Below are 22,864 nucleotides of genomic sequence, written 5' to 3' on the forward strand. Positions count from 1 at the left end.
CACCACTCCACCCCACTCACATCTATCACACTGCATTCTATCCCACTGCATTCCAATCTACCCTACTCTAATCCAGCCAACCTATCCCACTCCAATCTACCCCTCTCCATTTCTTCCTAATTTACCCCACTGCACTCAAATCAACCCGCTGCACCCCAATCTACCCCAATCCATCCACTCTTCGCAAATCTACTCCTCTCCAATCCACTTCAATCTACCCCCTCAAATCTTCCCCACTCCACCCATTCACCATCTTCCCCACTCCACTCCTATCTATTCCACTTTAATCTCCCCACTCCAATCGACTCCACTCAAGTCAAATCTAACTCGCTCCTTCCCACCCCAGTCTGATCTACCCCACAGTGCCTCAATCTACCCCCATCATATCTACCCCACTCCTCTCCACCTCACTCCACCTCAATCTATCCCACCCCACCCCAATCTACCTTGCTCTAAACTTCCCCTATCTACCCCACTCGAATTTACCATACTCCACTCCAATCTACCTCATTCCACTCCAATCTTTTCCCACTCCCCCAATCTAATCCACTACACCCCAGTCTAATCCAACCCATTCCAATCTACCCCACTCCATTTCAATCTACTGCACTCAACTTCACGCCACTTTACCCACCCCACTCCAATGCACTATGCTGTACCCCAATCCAACTTGCCACACTCCAATCTAACCCACTCCACCCCAATCTAACCCACTTCACCTCAATCCACCCCACCACAATCTACCCCACTCCACCTCAATCTACCCTACTCCATCTCAATCTACCCTACTCCATCTCAATCTACCCTACTCCATCTCAATCTTCTACACCCTGCTCCAATCTACCCCATCTCAATCTAACAAACTCCATCCCAATCTACCCCACTCCTCTGCAGTCTACCCCACTGCATCCTACCCTTATTCAACTCCAATACAATCTACCCCGCTTTACGACACTGCATTATACTCCACTACAATGCGTCACACTCTACTCCACTACAATCTACCTCACTCTTCTCCACTAAAAATCGACTCCCCTCCCAATTCACCCCCCCCCAGTCTACTCCAGTCCACCCTAATTTACCCCACCCCAATCTACCCCACCCCACCCCACTCCAATCTATTCTTACTCACTCTACCCCAGTGTACCCCACTCCATCCCAATCTACCCCATTCTACTCTACCCAACTCTAATCTTCCCTACCCCACACCAGGCCACTATCGTTTAGCCATGCTGAACAGCAGACACACTGGTGTGTAGCATGGCTAAAAGTCAAGTCAAGTCAGGGACATTTGTATAGCGCACAAATCACATCCTGGGAGTCTCATGGCGCGTGCAGCAGTCTCTGACATAGGGGAACGCAGCTAGTTTGCAAAGAGCCAGGTCTTTAATCCTTTGCGAAAACGGCCATGATCAGGGGAGTTACGGAGATGGAAAGGCATTTTGTTCCATGCGGCCGGAGCCAGAAACGAAAATGCTCGACCGCCATTTCTGGAGGTATGAGTTCTCAAAGGTATCAGTAGGAGTTTGTTTCTGGACCGGAGATCCCTTTGTGGTTGATACCATCTAAGTTTCTTGGACCAGTATTTAGGACCCTTTTCATACAATTGTCTGTGCACCAGGCATAACATTTTGAAAAGGATGCACTTTTTTACCGGCAACCAATGTAGGCTTTTTAGACAGGCAGCAGAAGAGATTTTTCTCGGGAGGTTAAGAACCAGCCGGGCTGTGGTGTTCTGGAGAACCTGAAGCCTCCTCAGATGGTGTTCATTTATAGAGGACAGAAGTGCGTTCCCGTAGTCCATCCTATTTATTATAAGGCCTTGGACTAAGGGTTTTCGGGCCAAAACAGGGATCCACTTGAAGATTTTTCTCAGACTCCGCATTAGTCCAAAGCAAGTGCCAACGATGCTGTTTATTTGGCTATTCATGGATAATTTGTTATCCAACAGAAAACCCAAATTACGGGTTGACTCCTTTGGTACTGGGCATGTGCCGAGATTGATTGGCCACCAGTCATCTGTCCAACGTTCTGCCGCTTTGCCGAAGAGCATAATTTCTGACTTGCTGCCGTTTAGTTGAAGGTGATTGATGGTCATCCATTCCTTAACTTGTACCAGGCAGCTTTGGAAACGTTGTTTGGTTTCGTTAGGGTCAGAATCTAGTGTGACTAAGATCTGCGTATCATCGGCGTACGACAGAACATCAAAACCATGGTCTCTAATTATATTGGCCAAAGGGGTCATATAGATATTAAAGAGCGTTGGGCTCAGTATAGAGCCCTGAGGAACGCCCATTTTGACAGGTCTTTCATTTGCACTATTTTCTCCGATTCGGACCGTTGTAGTTGGACAAATAGCTAGAAAACCATTTTAAGGCGTTTCCTCTGACACCAATCTCCCACAATCGATGAATTGGAATGCGGTGGAAGATTGTGTCAAATGCCGCCGACAAATCGAGCAGGACGAGGATGGCTGACTGGCGTTTATCCAGGGCCGGTCTGATGTTATCAACCACCTCGACCAATGCGGTTTCAGTGCTATGTTGTGCCCTAAAACCCGATTGTGAGGAATCCAAAAGTCCATGGTTTTCAAGATGATTCACAAGCTGTTTGTTAACGATGGATTCAAGCATTTTCCCAAAGTATGGAAGCAGGGATATAGGCCGATAGTTTAACAAAATGTTAGGGTCGGCCGTGGGTTTTTTCAGAATGGGCCTGACTTTAGCGGCTTTCCATATTGTCACATTGTAAAAGCAACTAGCTCTTGTATAGGCAAGACCTATTGGCTTTGCCAGTGCTTGTTTTCTCTGGTACAGTTGATGCAAAGATTATTGGAGTCTCATTTGGGTTGACTTACTTCCCAGCAGAAAGGCTATTTTGTTAGACTGTTTGCTGCACTCGCGCACGCCCTTTGGTGGCCCCACTGTCAATTATCTACAGCCACCATAGTGCTGCACAAGCTCTGTTTTATAGAGAATAGTAACCTATACTGGTTAGATGATGGGCAGTCTGCTGGCTCACTTAACGAGCCACCGAGGCTTTTCATTACTGCATGAAACACAGCATGTTTTGGGAAGCCAGAGTTAAGAGCATTCGCAGCGTCAATATTTGAAATAAACTCCCCTAAATTTCCGAATCCACACCAATTTAGAGCAGAGCTCTCATAGTCTTGTTCTTTTTCTGATACCTGGGTTACTTGAAGCCTAGTTCGAACTAGGGCCTGATTAAGAGTGTGGATATCCCGTCCACCGTATTAAAGGTCCATAGAATATAATGCACCTGTCATACACTGAAAATAATATCCTTCCTTACACTCCAGGTTGAGAGTTTTTTTCGGAGACTGGTCTTTCACAATTACTACCGCTTCACTGGGTTCATTTTATCATTTGTACTTACCGAAGAAGGAGTCAAGTCCTTACAAATAGGGTCATCCTCTAAATGGTACTCCTTGCCTCTCAGGTCAAACACAGTTCTGCTCTTGTCATTCATCCTTTCATTGCAATAATATCTACTTAATATCATTTTTTTAATGTGGAAATAGCATATTGGTAAAGAACTTCTTGGTAGACCTAGCACATTCAAATATTTCAGAATTGTAAACAGTGTCCTTCTCTGTAGCAGATGTGTAAACAAATGGCTTCTTTGTGACTACTCAAAAACATGTATTGTGAATAATTTCTTAAATGCTTGTCTTCGTTTGTCTCAGTGTACCAAAACCCTGACCTTTCAAAAGATTGTAACCATACTAAAGGCATGTGGTGCTCTGTGCAATTAACAAATATTAGTAACAATATTAATACTACCTGTGCATTTTTAATGCCCTTGTGCATGAAAACGTTTCTAACATTACACGTTCAGTTGGTAAATGTGATCTGCAAGCTGTACATCTTTCGGGGACTGTCTGCGGAAGCAGTATGTCATTTTAATTGTGTTATTTTTCCATATAGGATGGAATCTACAGAAAAATGTGAAGCAGTTATTGCTCACTTTAACGGCAAATTCATCAAAACGCCACAGGGAATTTCCGGTAGGTTGCACCAAAATGGTTATAAAGTGTGCAAGCCCATGGGTGGCCATTTGCTTTTTTTCCTGTAACAGATATTTGCTGCATCTTAGGCTTGTTAAGTGGTAACTGGGTATAATGCATTAGTAATGACCTTCCTCTGTGTAATCGACAGAAGGAAGCGGGTGCTGTTATTCCATGTCGAGTTTATTAACAATATCAGTTTTTCTAAATGGACCTCAGTAAAATGAACTTGTTTATTTCTGTTATTGCAAACTTAAAATGTAGAACGTATTCGGATGCATGCAGTAACTCTCCTTCTTTGGAAATATGTATTTATTACGATAAGCTTTTCATAGAGGTAATGAACCTTGATACCTGCACTTACTGTATGAATCTATCAACCTTGTTAATTTGGGTTATTTTCAGTGAGAGAACAATTATGAATAGGGCTCCCTGTTTTCCGTTTTTACTGATTTTTACAGCTAAATACAGACAGAAAACATTATGTTCTTGTCTGTATTGAATTTTAAAAGCGGAAAAATGCAGATAATTTGGCTTCTTTTGAGTGACTCTCCATGCTGAGATTAATGGCTTTCAGGTCAATAGCTGTACATATTGGCAGCCTGACTGATAGCTTTACATATTGGTAGCATGAGGAGTTACGAAGCTGGATGAGATTTGCTTAAATTACTGCATATCTCAACATGTATTTGTGCTATTATGCTATTTTTTTCATGCGAGTTCATTATTGTATTACTTTGGGCTGTGTAATATGCTAAAAACCTGACCGGCATCAAAGTATGTGTGCATGTTTATCTGTTAAATGCGGAAATATACGAGTTAACAACTCATCTGTTCACAAGACAAAGAATAAATACGGATAAATACCAAATAGGTGACCAAAATATAAATATGGATAAATACAGACGGACATTTTAAAACAATAAATACCATAAAACCGGAAACCCTAATTATGAAGCAAACGGCTTTGCTGCCCTTTCTGGAGCATCTGCAAAACACCCTTTGCTTTGTTAGCGTGGAGCGCCAGTTTAGGAAACCCAGCCATAGTTTTGCAACAGGCAGCTGCTGTTTCTCAGTAAGCCGGCTCTCTGTTTTCTTTGTACTGGTTTCCTTCCACGAAAATCTTAAGATCCTCGTTTGATCAGGCGTGGCCATGTGATGAGAATCACTTGTGTCTGAGTCATGCGAGAACAGCTCTTATTTTCTTCTCCTGACCAGAGCAAGTCAATGGAAACCGGCGTGCACTGCTGGAGAACAGGAAGCCTTTTAGCTACATCAAAAAGCTGACAAATCCATTTACATTTTGTAGCTAGATAGAAAGTGAACGAAAGAACTGAGATTGCACAATGCTATGTTATGTTGTTTGACACTTCTCTAGCGCTCGTTCGCTTTTAGTATTTCCTATCGGCGCTAAAATTGACAATTTTAAACAATTATGAATGCATCTAAGGTGGAAGCAGGAAGATGTTAAGTGCTTTTCAGAAAACAATGAGGCTCTTCAAAGCCCTGCTTGACAGAAAGTTTGTGCCATAGACCTCTTGCCTGTACATAAAGTACCATACCACCCCTCTCTAACTTGCACAACTAAAGTACCTGTTGGAGCAAGTTCTTTGAGGAGTGCAAAGTTTGACTTTTAATATATTTGTCTGTTAGTGGTCTCTGTCCTCTCTAATGGAATGCCTGGTAGAAAATGCATGCTACATATGTTATAACCAAATCAAAGCTTTGTCTTCATCACTATGTATTTCTAGTCTGAGCTCCTCCGGAATGTATGCCACCAAGTATGCTGTTTCTGTTGCCAAAATTAGAGCTTGTTGGGCAGGTAGAAAAAGTTTATTATGTGCACACTTTTCAGAAATTATTCATTACAGGACATTTGAATTTGTAGTATGAATGGAGGTCATTTATGTAAGTCTGTACTTTCCTGGATTACTTGGATCCAGCTAGGGTCTGTTCTGTTGAGGGGATGTATGATCCTAAGGCGTAAAGGATTCAAATGTAAATAATCTAGACATTCCGGATTTATCGGTCCGGGAGCGAGGAACTCGGTAGGACTTTGGACTATATTGTCGTTCTATTGGTTGGATTGGAGTTATTGGATGACCTGAGAAACAGTTGGGTTTTAAAAGGTCAGCTCTCACTCCTGGGGAGCATATGGAATTTACTATGGATTGCTGAATAAGCGGGATCGAATAGATGTATAGGGAGAACACAGAGTTTGATAACAGAATTGGTTAGCAAGAAGGATTGCTGGTAGCAGAGAGAACATTGAGGGATTGGAAAGAAAATGATCACTGACTGAGATTGAAGTATGAATATGATGACGTTGATCAACAGAATTGGACAATAATAAGGATTTCGTGGAACTGAGAGGCAATTTTGGGGTTGGTATATAGTGATAATCGATTAAGGAAGTCCTGTACACTGGGGACCCATTGTTAATAACACTTAATACAAGATGCCTTGACTAAACACTTTCTGTAGTAGGGGATCTCTGTGTATAGTCATAATCTAGTGAATAGTCCCGCCCATGTGCGTGGACCCCGGAGCAATCAAAAATAATCTCTTACAGTGTCAAAAAATGCAGAAAATGCATAGACACTTAAGAGAGAATTTAAAGACAGATAATGCAGCCAAAAAGGCTACACTGTCCAGTACTTCAACTAGAAATTCCACCATAAAATCCACAAAACAGCAAAGCCTGTACAGATTTCCCTTGCTTAACAGCAAAATCCCTCAGGAATGATAGAGAGAAGAACCTGGACAGACAAGCCCCATAGGCTGCCATTATGTGGCTTAATTAGGATACTGTGCCTTTAAGGAACCTTCCAGAACCTTCTCTCAGTATCCCAGAATGCATAGCAGGTCCAACTTAGCCTCAGTTCTTTTTTCCGGCTCCTGCAAGCAGGACCCTGGAGCATTGAGCTCTCCCTTTTCAAGGGTTTTTGTTAGTGTTTTACACTGATTTCGATTTTTGGTACTTTTAAAGTACTTTGGTGACTTTCTTTCTGTGTTTCTGCACTCTTTTTTGTCCATAATGCCTGCATTATTCGACAAATGCCCTGAGTGCTCAAGAAAGAAGGCCAGGTCAGACTCCCATGAGGTCTGTATTCTCTGCCTTCCCTCTTCCCACATTCCTGAGGAGTGTGTGATCTGCAGAAGCTTCTCTGGAAGGACCCTGAAGGAGAGGAAGAAGATCAGGCTTCAGGGACTTGAGGAGAGAAAGTTGAAGGCACGAGGTGGGTCAGGAGGGGCTCCTTCTACCCATGCTGAGGCCTCTGGGGGGCTCCCCAGGGGCAGGAAGACCAGCCCTCGCCCAAGGTCTCCGTCTGGGTCAGTTGCGCTGACCACGACGTCGAGGGGACGGTCAACGGCCAGTTCCAGGTCTCCCCAGGGCTCTGGGTCGAGAAAACGTCGCCCGTCGACGTCGAGGAACGTGTTCCGGCCGCCGTCGAAGCCGGTGTCGATATCCTCGTCGTCGCTGTCGGCGTCGAGTGGTCGACATCGGAGGGCCCGGCGTCGGCGCTCGCCGTCGAGGCGACACCGCCGTTCGCCGTCGAGGACATCGTCGTCGAGGGGATCCTCGTCGTCGAGGTCGCCGTCGAGACGGAAGGCGTCTCCGGCGCCGAAGAGGTCGACGTCGAAGCATTCCAAAAGACCGACGTCGAGACGGTCAAGGAGATCGACGTCGAGAAGGTCAGAGAGGTCGACGTCGAGAAGGTCCAAAGGGTCGACGTCGAAGCGTTCCAAGAAGTCGACGTCGAGGCCGGCGAAGAGGTCGAGGTCGCCGTCGAGGCACCATCGCCCGTCGTCGAGGTTTCGTGGCTCGTCGATCTGGTCGGGGTCGACGTCGAGACGGAGACACGGTTCGACGTCGAGAAGTGTGATTCGGTCGACGCCGAAGGACCGTTCGACGTCGAGGGGACATCGGTCGTCGTCTGGACACCGGTCTTCAACGTCTGGAGGTCCTAAGGACAGGCCCAGGACTGTGGGGGGCTCCCCACGCTCCGGAAGAGATGGTGGCTCGCCGGGAACGGCGCATTCCGGGGTGGATACTCCGATGAAGCCTTCTACACCTCCTTCGGGCCTGCTGTGCCGAAGGGTCCGCCTCCGAAGGCCCCTACCCCACCTCCGAAGCCGGCTCCGCAGAACCCGCGTCCGGTTGCTCCTCCACCCCCGGTCCCACCGAGGGCGGTGTCGATGCCTAAGTTTCCGACGCCTCCGAAGAAGACTCCTAAGAAGCCTAGGACTCCTGACCCTGGGAGGCCGAAGGAGCGTCCAAGGCCCAAGAGGTCGAGGTCTCGCTCGGGGAGACGGGACAGATCAAGGAGTGGCCGTGGATCTTCCTCACGATCCAGGCGTCATCACAAGAGACGTCGGTCCAGGTCACGTTCTCCATCTGGGACCCGTTCCTACTCGCCCACGCTGTCCGATTCGCCGGAGACTAGGGTGTCTCCGATAGACGATATAAGCACATTTCAGGAGGTTCTCCTGCGTGGAGCGGCGAAGTTGGGCATTGAGGTTGAAGCACCTACGGCTTCTACCTCGGTGATATTTGAGACATTACACAAAAGGCACTTGTCTCGCCCCCTGTTACCTCTGGTGCCGGGGCTCCTTGAGCCCGCCGAACAGCTATTCCTGACGCCGGCAACGGTGAAGTCTGTACCTTCCAGGATCCTAAAAAAGTACAGGGCTCCGGACTCAGACCCAGCCTTCTTGAGGAAGGACCCGGTACCGGATTCGGTCATCGTGACTGCTGCACGGAAGCTTCATGCCACCTCCCCTGCGTCCACGGTGCCTCCGGACAAGGAGAGCCGTTGGATCGATTCTGCTGGTCGCAAGGCGTGTGGGACATCCGCCTCGTCCATGAAGGCTGCCAGTGACTCGGCTTTGCTGGGACGTTACGACAGGTCCCTGTGGGACTCGATGGAGCAGTTCGCAGACCTTGTCCCTCGAGACCGCAAGGAGGACTTTGTGGAGATCGTCAAGGAGGGGATGCTGGTCTCTAATCAGGCCATCGGCGCCGCAGCGGACATATCATTGCTGTCCGCGCACGGATATTGCCACGGGATTCACCAGAGACGCCACGCTTGGCTCAGGTTGACGTCATTGAAACCGGAAGCACAGCAACGCGTGGCGAATCTCCCGTTTTCCGGGGATACCCTCTTCGGGAAACACGCGGATGATGAGATGGCCAGGATGAAGGCCGAAGCGGAGACCCTGACGGCAGTGGGCTTGGAGAAGCCCAAGGAAAAGAAACCCTTCCGACAGTACCAACGTCGGTTTGGGTCACAGGGTCGTGGAAGGGGGCAGTCTGCTGGACAACATCAACAGCAGCAGCAGCAGCAGCAGTACAGGCGGCCCTTCCAGAAGCGACAGGGTGGTAGAGGTCGTCAACAGTCCTCTACCGCGACCAAGGGCCCGGCCGGGTCCCGTCCCTGAGCTGTTACTTCCCCCTCGTCCGTTACCCGCTCCGGTGGGGGGAAGCGTTCAATTTTTTCTGGCAGAGTGGAGAAAAATTACTCAGGACAAGTGGGTGCTGAATATTGTTTGCAATGGATACAGTCTACGTTTCACCAGCCCTCCTCCATCGATTCCTCCCGTCAGCTCGCAGTATCAACTGCGCGAGCTTCAGACGGAGGCGGACATTCTGCTAAGGAAAAGGGCGATCGAAGACGTACCTCTGTCTCAAAGAGGAAGAGGTCTGTACTCTCGGTTCTTTCTTGTCCGCAAGAAGGACAGAAACGAGTTCAGGCCCATTCTGGATTTGCGGCAGGCAAACAAGTGGATTCGCAGAGAAAAGTTTCGCATGCTGTCGTTGCATCAGATCTACCCTCAGCTGCAACGAGGAGACTGGATGTGTGCCATAGATCTACAGGACGCATACTTCCACGTGCCCATTGCATGCAAACACAGGAAATTTCTGCGCTTTCAAGTCGGCACCAATCATTATCAATACACGGTGCTACCCTTCGGACTGAAGTCTGCACCCAGGACATTCTCAAAATGTATGGCAGTGGTAGCGGCACACCTGAGGAAGAACAAGGTGTTTGTCTACCCGTACCTGGACGATTGGTTGATCAAAGCCTCCTCCTTCTCGGAAGCTCAAGCACACTTCCAGAAGACGTGCGTTCTCTTGAACAAGCTGGGGTTGCACATCAACATGTCCAAGTCGGTCCCGATTCCGGTACAGTGCATCCAGTTCTTGGGGGCCTCCATCAATACGCTGTCAGCAAGCGTGTCTCCTTCGGAAGAGCGACGTTTATCACTCGTTCGGAAGGCTCAGGCTCTCATGAAAACTCCGTCTACGACTGTGAGGACGGTGTCTTCTCTACTGGGATCGATGGCCTCTTGCATCTTTCTCACTCCTCACGCACGGCTACAGATGAGACCTCTGCAGGAGTGCTTGGAGGATCAGTGGGACCAGAGGAGAGGTTCTTGGGACGACAGGATACGACTGTCTCTACATGCTCTTCAGTCTCTGAAGTGGTGGTGCTCGAAGGAGAATCTCCTCAGAGGCGTTCCCTTCCACAAGGACATTCCCACGCAGACCATCGTGACGGATGCGTCTCTCCAAGGTTGGGGGGCGCATTCCGGAGACCTGCAAATTCAAGGGACGTGGTCCCCGACGGAGTCCACGTACCACATCAATTTCCTGGAACTGAGAGCTGTTCACTTGGCACTGAAGGCCTTTCATCCGTCCTTTCAGACCAACTCTCTGCTTGTTCAGACGGACAACACGACAACGATGTATTACCTCAACAAGCAGGGGGGCTCGAGATCGCGCACTCTGTCGCAGGAGGCGCAGGCGATCTGGCACTGGCTTCTGGCTCGAGGACTGTCGATAACGGCCACCCATCTGCCAGGTGTGCAGAATGTTCAGGCAGACGAACTGAGCAGAATCGTGCAGGAAAACCACGAATGGGTCATAAACGACGAAGTACTAGGAGAAGTCTTCGCAAGGTGGGGAACTCCAGACGTAGATCTGTTTGCCACCGCCGAAAACAGCAAATGCCGAGGCTTCGCCTCCAGGTACTACCAGCCAGGGACGCTGGGGAACGCGTTATGGATCAACTGGTCGAACAGCTTTCTGTACGCTTTTCCACCAATTCCCCTGATTCCGGCGGTTCTCATCAAGCTGTCTCAATCCAGGGCGAGGATGATTCTGATTGCCCCGGAATGGCCCAGACAGTGGTGGTTCACGGACCTGCTTCACCGCTCTCTCCTTCCTCACATGAAGCTGCCGTGCAGGCCGGACCTTCTCACGAAGTTCGGGGGGCGGATGGTGCACCCCAACCTCTCGTCTTTGAGTTTGGCGGCATGGCTCCTGAAATAGTGCAATATGGCCATCTGAATCTCCCAGAGGATTGTATGGGCATACTGAAGGAGGCTAAGCGACCTTCCACTAGGACTTCCTATGCTTACAAGTGGAAGAGGTTTTGCATCTGGTGCAAGTCTAAGAACTATGACCCTACGTCATGCAAGGAAGATGTCATCCTTCCATATCTGCTTCATCTGGCGCAGTCGGGCCTTAATGTCCATTCCATTAAGGTTCATCTGGCTGCTTTGACTGCCTACAGGAAAGGGCCTTCACAGACTTCCTTTTTCCAGATCCCTGTGATCAAAGATTTTTTGGAAGGCTTGAAGAAAGTGTTCCCTCCTGTCAGGCTTCCTTCGCCTTCATGGGACTTGAATGTGGTGCTGTCCAGATTGATGAAGGAGCCTTTTGAACCCATTCATAAGGCTTCGTTGCAGCACCTGTCCTGGAAGGCGGCGTTCCTCGTGGCCATTACATCGGCCCGCAGGGTGAGTGAGATTCAGGCATTGTGTTGCCAAGAACCTTATACTGTATTTCATAATGCTAAAGTTGTTATGCGTACTCACCCTAAGTTTCTTCCCAAGGTTGTTTCTGATTTTCATATCAATCAGACTATCACTTTGCCTACGTTCTTTCAGAATCCTTCATCTCCGGCGGAAAGGTCTTTACATTCCCTGGATGTGCGGAGGGTGCTGAAGTTTTATCTTGATAAGACTAAAGATATTCGTAGGTCAGACCAATTGTTCATCAATTATGGCTCAGTCAGGACGGGTCTTGCTACCTCTAAACAGTCCATCTCTAGGTGGATTGTGTCCTGCATTCAGTTGTGTTACTGCAAAGCTAATAAGACCTTAGGGGGCAAACCTAAGGCTCATTCCACCAGGGGCAAGGCTGCTACGACAGCTATGCTCCGTAATGTTCCCATTGCAGAGATCTGCAAGGCGGCCACTTGGAAGTCGGTCCATACCTTTGCTAAGCATTACTGCCTGGACACTGATGCCAGGGCAGACGCTCAGGTTGGGCAGGCTTCGCTGCGGAATCTGTTCGCACAGTAGTGGCGTTATTTTATTCTCCACCGCCGCTTGGTGTGGGGATGGGCTTGCCATTCTATTCACTAGATTATGACTATACACAGAGATCCCCTACTACAGAAGGAGTAGTTTCTGTCCTGTAACTCCAGTTCTGTAGTAGGGGTATCTCTGTTATAGTCATAAGCGCCCTCCCGCCTCCCCGGTGGAGTGTTGTTCATGATCATAATGCTACAGGTCTGGCGTTTTCTACGCCTTCGAAAAGAACTGAGGCTAAGTTGGACCTGCTATGCATTCTGGGATACTGAGAGAAGGTTCTGGAAGGTTCCTTAAAGGCACAGTATCCTAATTAAGCCACATAATGGCAGCCTATGGGGCTTGTCTGTCCAGGTTCTTCTCTCTATCATTCCTGAGGGATTTTGCTGTTAAGCAAGGGAAATCTGTACAGGTTTTGCTGTTTTGTGGATTTTATGGTGGAATTTCTAGTTGAAGTACTGGACAGTGTAGCCTTTTTGGCTGCATTATCTGTCTTTAAATTCTCTCTTAAGTGTCTATGCATTTTCTGCATTTTTTGACACTGTAAGAGATTATTTTTGATTGCTCCGGGGTCCACGCACATGGGCGGGACTATTCACTAGATTATGACTATAACAGAGATACCCCTACTACAGAACTGGAGTTACAGGACAGAAACTACTCCTTTTTGACTATGGACTTGATTTGGCAGGAGCCCTGATGATGTTCCGGTTGGGAACGAAATGCGTCGGCTGTTAATTGTATTAGATTTGTGAGAAGTTGGCTGACATTAATGAATGGTCTGAACAAAGAAAACGAACTACACATCATTCGACTGATAGATTTTCTTTGGGACTTATTGTACACATAGAAATTTGAAATAGTAGCAATAATAGTTTGTTCTAAATACTATTACGCTCCTTCTGTATTTTAATTTAGTATTCAAATGTAAATTAAAGTGTTAAGATTTGACTTAAAGAAGTGCAGCTGACGTAGAAGGGACTAGAATACTTTGAAATAGAATACCTACTGCAGATACATTTTCATTTGATTTCTGAAATAGCTCACCTAAAAGTTTTGATGGATTCAAAGCTGAACCTGTTGTCCATCCATCAGCAAATCCAATTACAAAAGATGTGACCTTTCTAAAATTCAGCCTCTGGGAATTTAGATTATACAAAAATAGTTCAGTAATGCAGCCTTCAAACCTGCCTCAGTATGCTATCCTGGCCATTAAAGGCTTGTGCCAACTTTATTTGCTTCAGCTGAAGGCATGGGCCAATAACTTCAGAGTGGAACTTTATTAGCTAGTACAGCTTAATGTTGCGGGCTATAATGCTGTTGACACCATAACGCCCAATAAGGATGGAATGTCGTGATTGAAAAACAAATAAAAAAAGCCAGTTACAAAACGCTGGTTTAATAACTCAGTTGGTTCTCAGTAGGTTCTCCCGTCCTCCTTTGACAGCTCCTGTTTTCTGTCCCTCCATGTCAGTTAAGGTTAAGCGGCGCACGTTTTCCTCAGTCTAGCTGTATCTGACATGAAGAAACGCCACAAATAGTCAAGGATGTAAGAACTGCAAGACCTTTGACCCTGCTTTACCAGCCAGGTCACTCCCCACGCTGCTGTACTGCTCCTGATGGTAATTGTCGTTTATGCTCTTCTGCTGCTGCATTGCTTTTTGGTTATACCCGTCTTGCTGTGCGTTGCCTAAATTCCTTTCTCCCTCCTGCTTTCTGTTCTGTGCCCCATTGTACATTGCCTAAATTCCTTTCTCCCTCCTGCCTTTTTGTTCTGTGCCCCATTGTACATTGCCTAAATTCCGTTCTCCCCCCGGCTTTTTTGTTTCTGTGCCCCGTTTCTGCGTCCTGCTCCCCCTGCCGTCCTTCACCCGTTTTCCCACCGCTGCGTCCCTGCGGCCCCGCCCCCATGTCCGCCCATTCGCTGCCCCCCTCCAGCCTCCCAGCTGCTCCTCCCTCCCACCTCCCCTCATATGGAGGCCGCGCTGCGGGCGCGCCTTAGGCAAGCCCGTCTGCGCCCGTCCGTGCCCAGCACTCAACGCCGGACGATCACGCACCTACTGCCTGGTCGCCCCGAAGCGCACCCACGGACCCTTCTCCTGCCGGAACTGCAGCTTCACCAGCATCCGGCCTGCCAAACCACCGACCAGGAAAGAACCCAACTGCCTCAGATGCATTCTTCTCAACACCCGCTCCGCCCGCAAACACGCCGTTGAACTCTGGGCCTACTCGACTCAACCACCCCAGACGTCGCCTTCCTGACAGAGACCTGGCTGAACCCCTCCTCGGCACCCGACATCAGCATAGCCGTCCCGAAAGGCTACAAGATCACCCACAGGGACCGCACCAACGGCCTAGGAGGAGGAATCGCCATCGTCCACAGGGACACTGAGTCTCAACCAATCCCGACGACACCCTCAGCACCGCTCAACACCTGCACTTCCAGATCCACACCGATCCCAACACCACCCTCAGAGGAACCCTTGTCTACAGACCCCCCCGGACTCTGACCACAGTTCAGCGACTCCATCGCCGACTTGTCAGCACACACGCCCTCGCCTCCACGGACTACATCCTCCTCGGGGGCCTGAATTTCCACCTCGAGAACGACGACACCAACTCCACCACCCTGATCGCCAACCTAGCCAACCTCGGAGTCAGACAACTCGTCACAACACCCACCCACTCCGCCGGCCACACGCTTGACCCCGTCTTCACCACCAGCCCCCACGTCTCCTTCAACCACGCCACCGAACTCCACTGGACCGACCATCGTTGCATCCACTTCACCTTCCGGAAACCCACCACCGCACCCAACAGATGCCTCGCCGCTGCAGGAGCAAAGTCACCGAAGACCAGCTATCCACCACCCTCGCCCAGAGCCCACCCACCGACCCGACACCCCCGCCCGCAGCCTCAGACAATGGATCAATGACTGCGCCAACACCCTCGCCCCGCTCAAGAAACCCTCCAACAGTCACCCCAGAAAGAAAGCCAGCTGGTTCACTGAAGACCTTCAGGCCTCCAAGCAATCCTGCCGAAAGCTAGAGAAAAACTGGCTCTGTGAACGAACACTGGACAGCTAAGCAGCCCACAAGAACGCCACCCGCAGACACAATCACCTCATCAGATCCGCCAAAAGGGCCTGCTTCAAAGACCGCCTAGACAACACACACAACCGCAAAGTACTCTTCAACATCGTGAAGGAACTCTCCAACCCCAGCTCCAACTCCGACATCCCACCTTCGCAAGACCTGTACGACTCGCTGCCACCTTCTTCCATCGCAAGATCGCAGACATCCACGACTGCCTCAACGTCACGACCGCCCCGACAACCACCGAAACCTCCGCCCCCACCATCCGCACCAACTGCCTGCTCTCCTGGACCATCATCAACGACGACTACACCATCAAGACCATGACCACCATCCACTCCGGATCTCCGTCGGGCCCATGCCCACACCACATCTTCAAGAAAGCCAACACCGCCATCGCCCTCTATCTCCGGAAAGTCATCAACATCTCCTTCGAGGCAGCAACCTTCCCGGAGAGCTGGAAGCACGCCTAGATCAACGCCTTACTCAAGAAACCCAAGGTGGACCTCAAGAAAATGCGGCCCATCTTCCTGCTCCCTCTTCCCGGTGAAGATCATTGAGAAGACCGTCAAACAACTGATCCGCTACCTCGAGGAGAACAGCATCTTGGACCCGTCCCAGTCCGGGTTCTGCAGCAACCACAGCACCGAAAGTGCCCTCATCGCTGCCTTATGACATCAGGACCCTGCTAGACAACAAAGAAACCGCGGCCCTCATCCTCCTGGACCTGTCATCCACCTTTGACACAGTCTGCCACCGCACACTACGAACACGCCTCCACGACGCCGGTAACCAAGAGAAAGCCCTGGACTGGACCACCTCCTTCCTCTCCGGCAGAACACAGAGCGTCTGCATTCCCCCTTCCGCTCCAAAGCCACCAAGATCATCTGCAGCGTACACCAGGGCTCATCCCTGAGACCAACACTGTTTAACATCTACATGGCACCACTCACCCACGTCGCCAGACTGCTCAACCTCAACATCATCTCCTACACTGATGACACCTAGCTGATCCTCTCCCTCACCATGGACCCCCACTCCACCAAAACCAACCTCCACGTAGGAACGAAGGCTGTCGCCGACTGGATGAGAAACAGCCGACTGAAGCTGAACTCTGACAAGACGGAGGTCTTCATCCTCGAATCCACCCCTTCAAGTTCAAGTTCAGGAATTTATATAGCGCACTACTCACCCAGAGGGTCTCAAGGCGCTTGGGGAGGGGGTTCATTATTTATCGAATAGCCAGGTTTTAAGTTCTTTTCTGAAAGAGATGTGTTTTTGTGTAAGGCGGAGGTGAGTGGGGAGTGAGTTCCAGGTCTTGGCCGCCAAGTAGGAGAAGGATCTGCCTCCCATGGTGGATCTTTGGATACGCGGAACTGCGGCGAGGCCTTGATTGGAGGATCTTAGTTGGCGGGTGGGTGTGTAGAAGGATAGTCGAGTGTTGAGGCATTCGGGCCCTAGTTTGTAGAGGGCCTTGTGTGCGTGGGTGAGGGGAAGCCAGTGGAGGTCTTTCAGGTGGCTGGTAATGTGATCTTGGCGAGGGATGTCCAAAATGAGTCTTGCTGATGCGTTTTGGATGCGTTGGAGTTTTTTTCTGTAATTTGGCTGTAATTCCGGCGTAAAGGGTGTTTCCGTAGTCTAGTCGACTCGTAACCAGTGCGTGAGTGACAGTCTTTCTAGTCTCGGCGGGGATCCAGTGGAAGATTTTTTTGAGCATACGAAGAACGTTGAAGCAGGAGGATGAGACGGCGTTGACTTGTTTGGTCATCGAGAGTGAGGAGTCTAGGATGAAGCCAAGGTTACGTGCGTGGTCTGTGGGCGTAGGTGCTGAGCCCAGGTCCGAAGGCCACCATGAGTCGTCCCAGGCAGAGGGGGATGATCCAAGGATGAGCACTTCCGTTTTGTCTGAGTTAAGTTTTAGGCGGCTGTTTTTCATCCATACGGCTACTTCTTTCATGCCTTCGTGAAGATTGGTTTTGGCGCTGTTGGGGTCTTTGGTGAGGGAAAGGATCAACTGGGTGTCGTCAGCGTAGGAGATGATGTTAAGGTTGTGTTGACGCGCGATGGAAGCGAGTGGACTCATATAAACGTTGAAGAGGGTGGGACTGAGTGATGATCCTTGTGGTACACCGCAGATGACTTCGGTGGCCTCTGAAATGAATGGGGGAAGTCGGACTCTCTTGAGTTCTCCCAGCTAGGAACGAGATGATCCAGTCCAGGGCTTTTCCTTTTATGCCGATGATGCTGAGGCGTTGTATGAGGGTGCTGTGACAGACAGTGTCGAAGGCGGCGGAGAGGTCGAGTAGAATGAGGGCCACTGTTTCTCCGTTGTCCAGTAGTGTTCGGATGTCCTCTGTTGCTGCGATGAGGGCGGTTTCGGTGCTGTGTTTGGCTCGAAAGCCGGACTGTGAGGGATCGAGGGAGTTGTTGGATTCGAGGAAGGTGGCGAGTTGGCTATTGACGGCTTTCTCGATGACTTTGGCCGGGAATGGGAGGAGGGATATGGGACGGTAGTTTTTAAGTTCAGAGGGGTCTGCTGTGGGTTTCTTCAGGAGGGCGTTGACTTCGGCATGTTTCCAGCTTTCTGGGAAAGTGGCAGAGTTGAAGGAGCAGTTGATGACGTCACGGAGATGGGGTGCGATGATGGAGTCTGCTTTGTTGAAGATGTGGTGGGGACATGGGTCGGTTGGCGAGCCAGAGTGGATGGAATTCATTAGGTGGATGGGGTCTTCAGTGGTGATTGGGTTCCAGGCGCTGAGGTTGTTATAGGGCGGTTTAGGATCTGAGGGGGGTGGAGAGGATTCTTCGTTGGAGCTGTTTTCTAAGCTGTTATGTATGTCGGCAATTTTGTTGTAGAAGAAGGAGGATAACGAATCGCAGAGGTCTTGGGAGGGAGTGATGTCGTTTGAGGCTGCGGTGGGGTTGGTGAATTCTTTGACGATGTTGAATAGTTCCTTGCTGTTATGGGCGTTGTTGTCGAGTCGACTCTTGAATGCTGATTTCTTGGTGGATCGAATCAGCTGGTGGTGTTTGCGGGTGGCTGCCTTGAAGGTGGTCATGTTGTCGGTGGTTGGGTTTTTTCTCCATGTTTTCTCGAGAGTGCGGCATAGCTTCTTGGATTTCTTAAGGTCATCGTTGAACCAGGGGGCCTTTTTGCTGTCTTGTTTGGTGTGGTGGTTTTTCAAGGGTGCTAATTCGTCAGCGCTGTGAGTGATCCATTGTTTGAATGTGATGGCGGCTTGGTTTGGGTCCGATGAGAGGGCGGTGCGTTATGGTTGAGCGATGTGAGGAGTTGGTCGGTGGTGATTTTGTTCCATTTTCTTCGGGGAATAGGTTGTGGGGGGTTGTGGGTCGGGGTGGTTTTGTAGCTGAAGTGCACACAACTGTGGTCCGTCCAATGGAGAGCTGTGGTGCGATCGAAGGAGATGTGTTTACTGGAGGTGAAGATTGGGTCGAGCATATGTCCGGCTACATGGGTGGGGGCGTTGACCAGTTGATTGAGGCCGAGGTTGGCCAGGTTGTCGAGAAGGGTGGTGGTGTTATTGTCGTTTTTCTTTTCCAGGTGGAAGTTGAGGTCTCCCAGTAGAATGTAGTTCTCGGACGCGAGGGCATGTGGGCTGATGAAGTCGGTGATGTCTTCGCTAAATTGTTTGCGGGTTCCTCGGAGTCTGTAGATGAGGGTGCCTCTAAGTGTGGTTCTAGGGTCGGTGTGGACCTGGAAGTGGAGGTGTTTGGCGGTTGTAAGGTTATCGTCGGAGCTGGTCGTGACCTTGATGGTGTTCTTATGGACGATGGCGATGCCTCCTCCTGTTTGGACGGTGCGGTCTTTCCGGATAATCTTGTAATTGTCCGGGATGGCTGTGGCGATGTCGGGTGTTGATGATGCGTTCATCCATGTTTCAGCAAGGAAGGCGACGTCCGGAGATGTAGTGTCGAGTAAATCCCACAGTTCGGTGGCGTGTCTGTGAACCGAGCGGGTATTCAGCAGGATGCACTTCAGGTGGTTAGAGTCGGAGCAGCGTTTGGGGTTGGAGGAAGTGGTATAGGACTTGAAGCTGGTATATTTGCAGGGGTGGCAGGAGAAGGGTCCGTGGGTGTATCCTGGGGCAGCTACGCAACAATGTGGGATGCGTCCGGGGTTGAGGGCAAGGAGGGTGGCGGCGGCATATGTTATGTGGGAGGAGTGCGGTTTGCGGGGGCCAGGGGGTCTGGCGCTGGGCGCGGTCCTGGCGCGGACGGGCGTAGACGGGCTTACCTTTGGGGCGCGTCCGCTGCGCGTGAACGCTGCGCGATAGAGCATCTGTCATAAGAGGATAGTGGAAGGGGAGGAGCGCGGGAGGGTCAGCTGGGAGGCGGGAGCGGGGAGGAGACACGGGCTGCGAGTGGACACAACAACAACAACAAAATGGCCTCCTAAATAGAAAAACGAAACGGGGCACAGCCGAGGACCGGCAATCACAACAATATCCAAATGAAAAACAGTATCAGGCACAGAGCAGCGCAAACGTGAGCAAAAGCAAGCAGCTTGTTCAATTTTGAATCCCCAACAGGCTGGCTATGTAATATGAAATTGTCAATGTGGCGCAGGAAGGGCACTGATAGCGCTTAGCGGTAACGATACCAGGCGCTGAGAGAGTGCGCTCGATCACGGGTCCAGCAGGGTAGCAGGCAGCAATGAGGTATGCAATCTGGCAGCAGGCGTGGGAGCGTGGGTGAGCGACCGCTTCGGGGCTAGCCCAGGTGGTCACAGCGCTAGGAGGGGAGGAGGGACGGTCTTACTCTGTCTGTGGGTGGGAGGGTCAGCTGGGAGGCGGGAGCGGGGAGGAGACACGGGCTGGGAGTGGACACAACAACAACAACAAAATGGCCTCCTAAATAGAAAAACTAAACGGGGCACAGCCGAGGACCGGCAATCACAACAATTTCCAAATGAAAAACAGTATCAGGCACAGAGCAGCGCAAACGTGAGCAAAAGCAAGCAGCTTGTTCAATATTGAATCCCCAACAGGCTGGCTATGTAATATGAAATTGTCAATGTGGCGCAGGAAGGGCACTGATAGCGCTTAGCGGTAACGATACCAGGCGCTGAGAGAGTGCGCTCGATCAAGGGTCCAGCAGGGTAGCAGGCAGCAATGAGGTATGCAATCTGGCAGCAGGTGTGGGAGCGTGGGTGAGCGACCGCTTCGGGGCTAGCCCAGGTGGTCACTTCGGCCAGGGACGACTCCTGGTGGCCGACCACTAGGAACAGCTCCAACACTCACCGACCACGCACGCAACCTAGGGGTCATACTCGACTCCACCCCTCCATGACGAAGCACGTCAACTCCGTCTCTTCCTCCTGCTTCAACACCCACCGCATGCTCCACAGGATCTACAAGTGGATCCCCACTGAAACAAGAAGAACAGTCACCCAGGCCCTCGTCCGCAGTAGATTGGACTACGGAAACGCCCTCTACGCAGGAGCCGCGGCCAAACTCCTGAAGCGGCTTCAACGCATCCAGACCGCCTCTGCACGCCTGATCCTCGACATCCCTCGTCGCAGACACATCACAACCCACCTGAAAGACCTGCTCTGGCTCCCCGTCAACAAGAGGATATCCTTCAAGCTCCTCACCCACGCACACAAGGCACTCCACAACACCGGACCAGCGTACCCCAACAGATGACTCCGCTTCTATACCCCAACCCGCGAGCTCCGCTCCGCCGACCTCGCCCTTGCCACAGTCCCCCGCATCCGATTAGCGACCTCCGGTGGCAGATCGTTCTCTCACCTCGCCGCCAAGACCTGGAACACCCTCCCCATCCACCTATGGCAGACCCAAGATCTGCAGACCTTCAGGAGACTCCTCAAGACCTGGCTCTCCGCGCAGTCGCAGCATCCCCCACTCTCCACCCCCCAGAGCCTTGAGACCATCACGGGTTACAAATGATATTATTGATTGATTGAAAAAAAATTCTAATAATGGATGAATTCCAGCAATCTGAAAGACAGGCGATAAAAGTGAGGTTATCACCTTCGGCAAACAACCTTCCCATGGTCTTCTCTTTGGTGGCCTCTAGAATTAGGCTGCCCTCCTTCCCCTAAAAGTGCTGCCATAATTCTGGTTTCAGTTTGACTCCGCTCTTTCTTTTGCACACGGAAACCATCCTGGTTACTTTTCTTTAGTACAAAATGCTTAAGAAATTGTTCCCCTCCCTCTCGCTGTTTTGTGGCACTGTCGCTGAAGCCCTACTAACATCGTTTGGATTCTGGCATCTCACCCCTCAGTTGCCCTGCATTTTTACTTCAGAGCCTGATCATCCAGATTGCTACGGTCTGTGCTGTTCTCAGAATACCCTGCTATCTTCGGGGTATAATCCTCTAAACAAAAATGTGCATTGGCTCCGCATCCCTAAATGGTCAATTTTCAAGTCCTTGGGTTTGTATAAAAGCGCTTGATAATCAGGGTCCCGCTTAGGTCAATGTCATCTTTGCTTTCCTTCCTGCTCCCGACTGCTGGTGCCAGACATCCGGCGCAGTCCCTTTGGTAGCCGCTTTTTTTCCCAGTTGACCTCTAAATTGTGAAGCACGCTCCCTCTAGAAATTAAGAAGTCACCCTGCTTCAGTTCATTCAAAATGAAACTCAAAATCTGGTTGTTCACTCCGCCCTAAATCCTGCTGTCATTAGTAGTTTTTGGCTGTCCTTGGTGCTGTGACGCATGCTTGCAAGTATCCCCTCACACTTTACAAAGCTCAATAACCTAATATAACAAGGGAAGGTGTCACCTCAGTCGGTCCCAAATTTCACTTTGCCACTGTGACAGTGACAGCTGCCTGAGGAGAAAGGAGGAATTCTGCAATATTTCCCTCTGCCACAGCCTCTGTCTCTCTCACTCTTCAATACAGCTCCAAATATCATAAGGGGGCAGAGATTGAGGATATGGCTTACAGCATTATAATGTTAGTCAATGGGACTATGCCAGTATTTATAGCCTGATGTCAATCCATTGCCTTCAGTGCGGCTTGACGCATTCCAAAGTTTTAATGACCATTATCCTCCTCATGTAGTTTTGCAGTAGTACTGTCAGTTGTTCGCTTGACATCATGTTGTTTGTGCTGGCCCATTTGTGCATGAAAAATCAATATAGATTTGTCAAGCTTTTCAAAGGACTAGGTGGCTTACTTTTCGCATGGTAATATCTGCACCTAACCACTGAGGTAGTCTAGCAGTGAAACTGCATGACTAGAAAGTGTCTTTTATCATTGATGTAGTACGTAGTAATCAAGATAATTTAATTGGTTTTGAAGTGATTGTGAGTCACTGAGGGTCTCTGAGCACACACATACATATGCATCCACTGTGCAATCGTTGCCATTTAG

General features: G+C 50.0%; 1 protein-coding gene across 8 annotated transcripts in view; it reads left to right on the forward strand.

Annotated features, from left to right (window-relative positions):
* Positions 1 to 22,864, forward strand: part of RBMS1 (RNA binding motif single stranded interacting protein 1) — a 764,797-nt gene that overhangs the window by 614,969 nt on the left and 126,964 nt on the right. For all 8 annotated transcript variants that reach the window (XM_078681673.1, XM_078681675.1, XM_078681672.1 and 5 more), the window contains exon 6: positions 3,948 to 4,027. In XM_078681673.1, coding sequence (XP_078537799.1) covers positions 3,948 to 4,027 — 80 coding nt within the window. The remainder of the gene's footprint in view (positions 1 to 3,947; positions 4,028 to 22,864) is intronic.

Source organism: Lissotriton helveticus, chromosome 3_1 (assembly GCF_964261635.1).
Source record: "Lissotriton helveticus chromosome 3_1, aLisHel1.1, whole genome shotgun sequence".
NCBI lineage: Eukaryota > Metazoa > Chordata > Amphibia > Caudata > Salamandridae > Lissotriton > Lissotriton helveticus.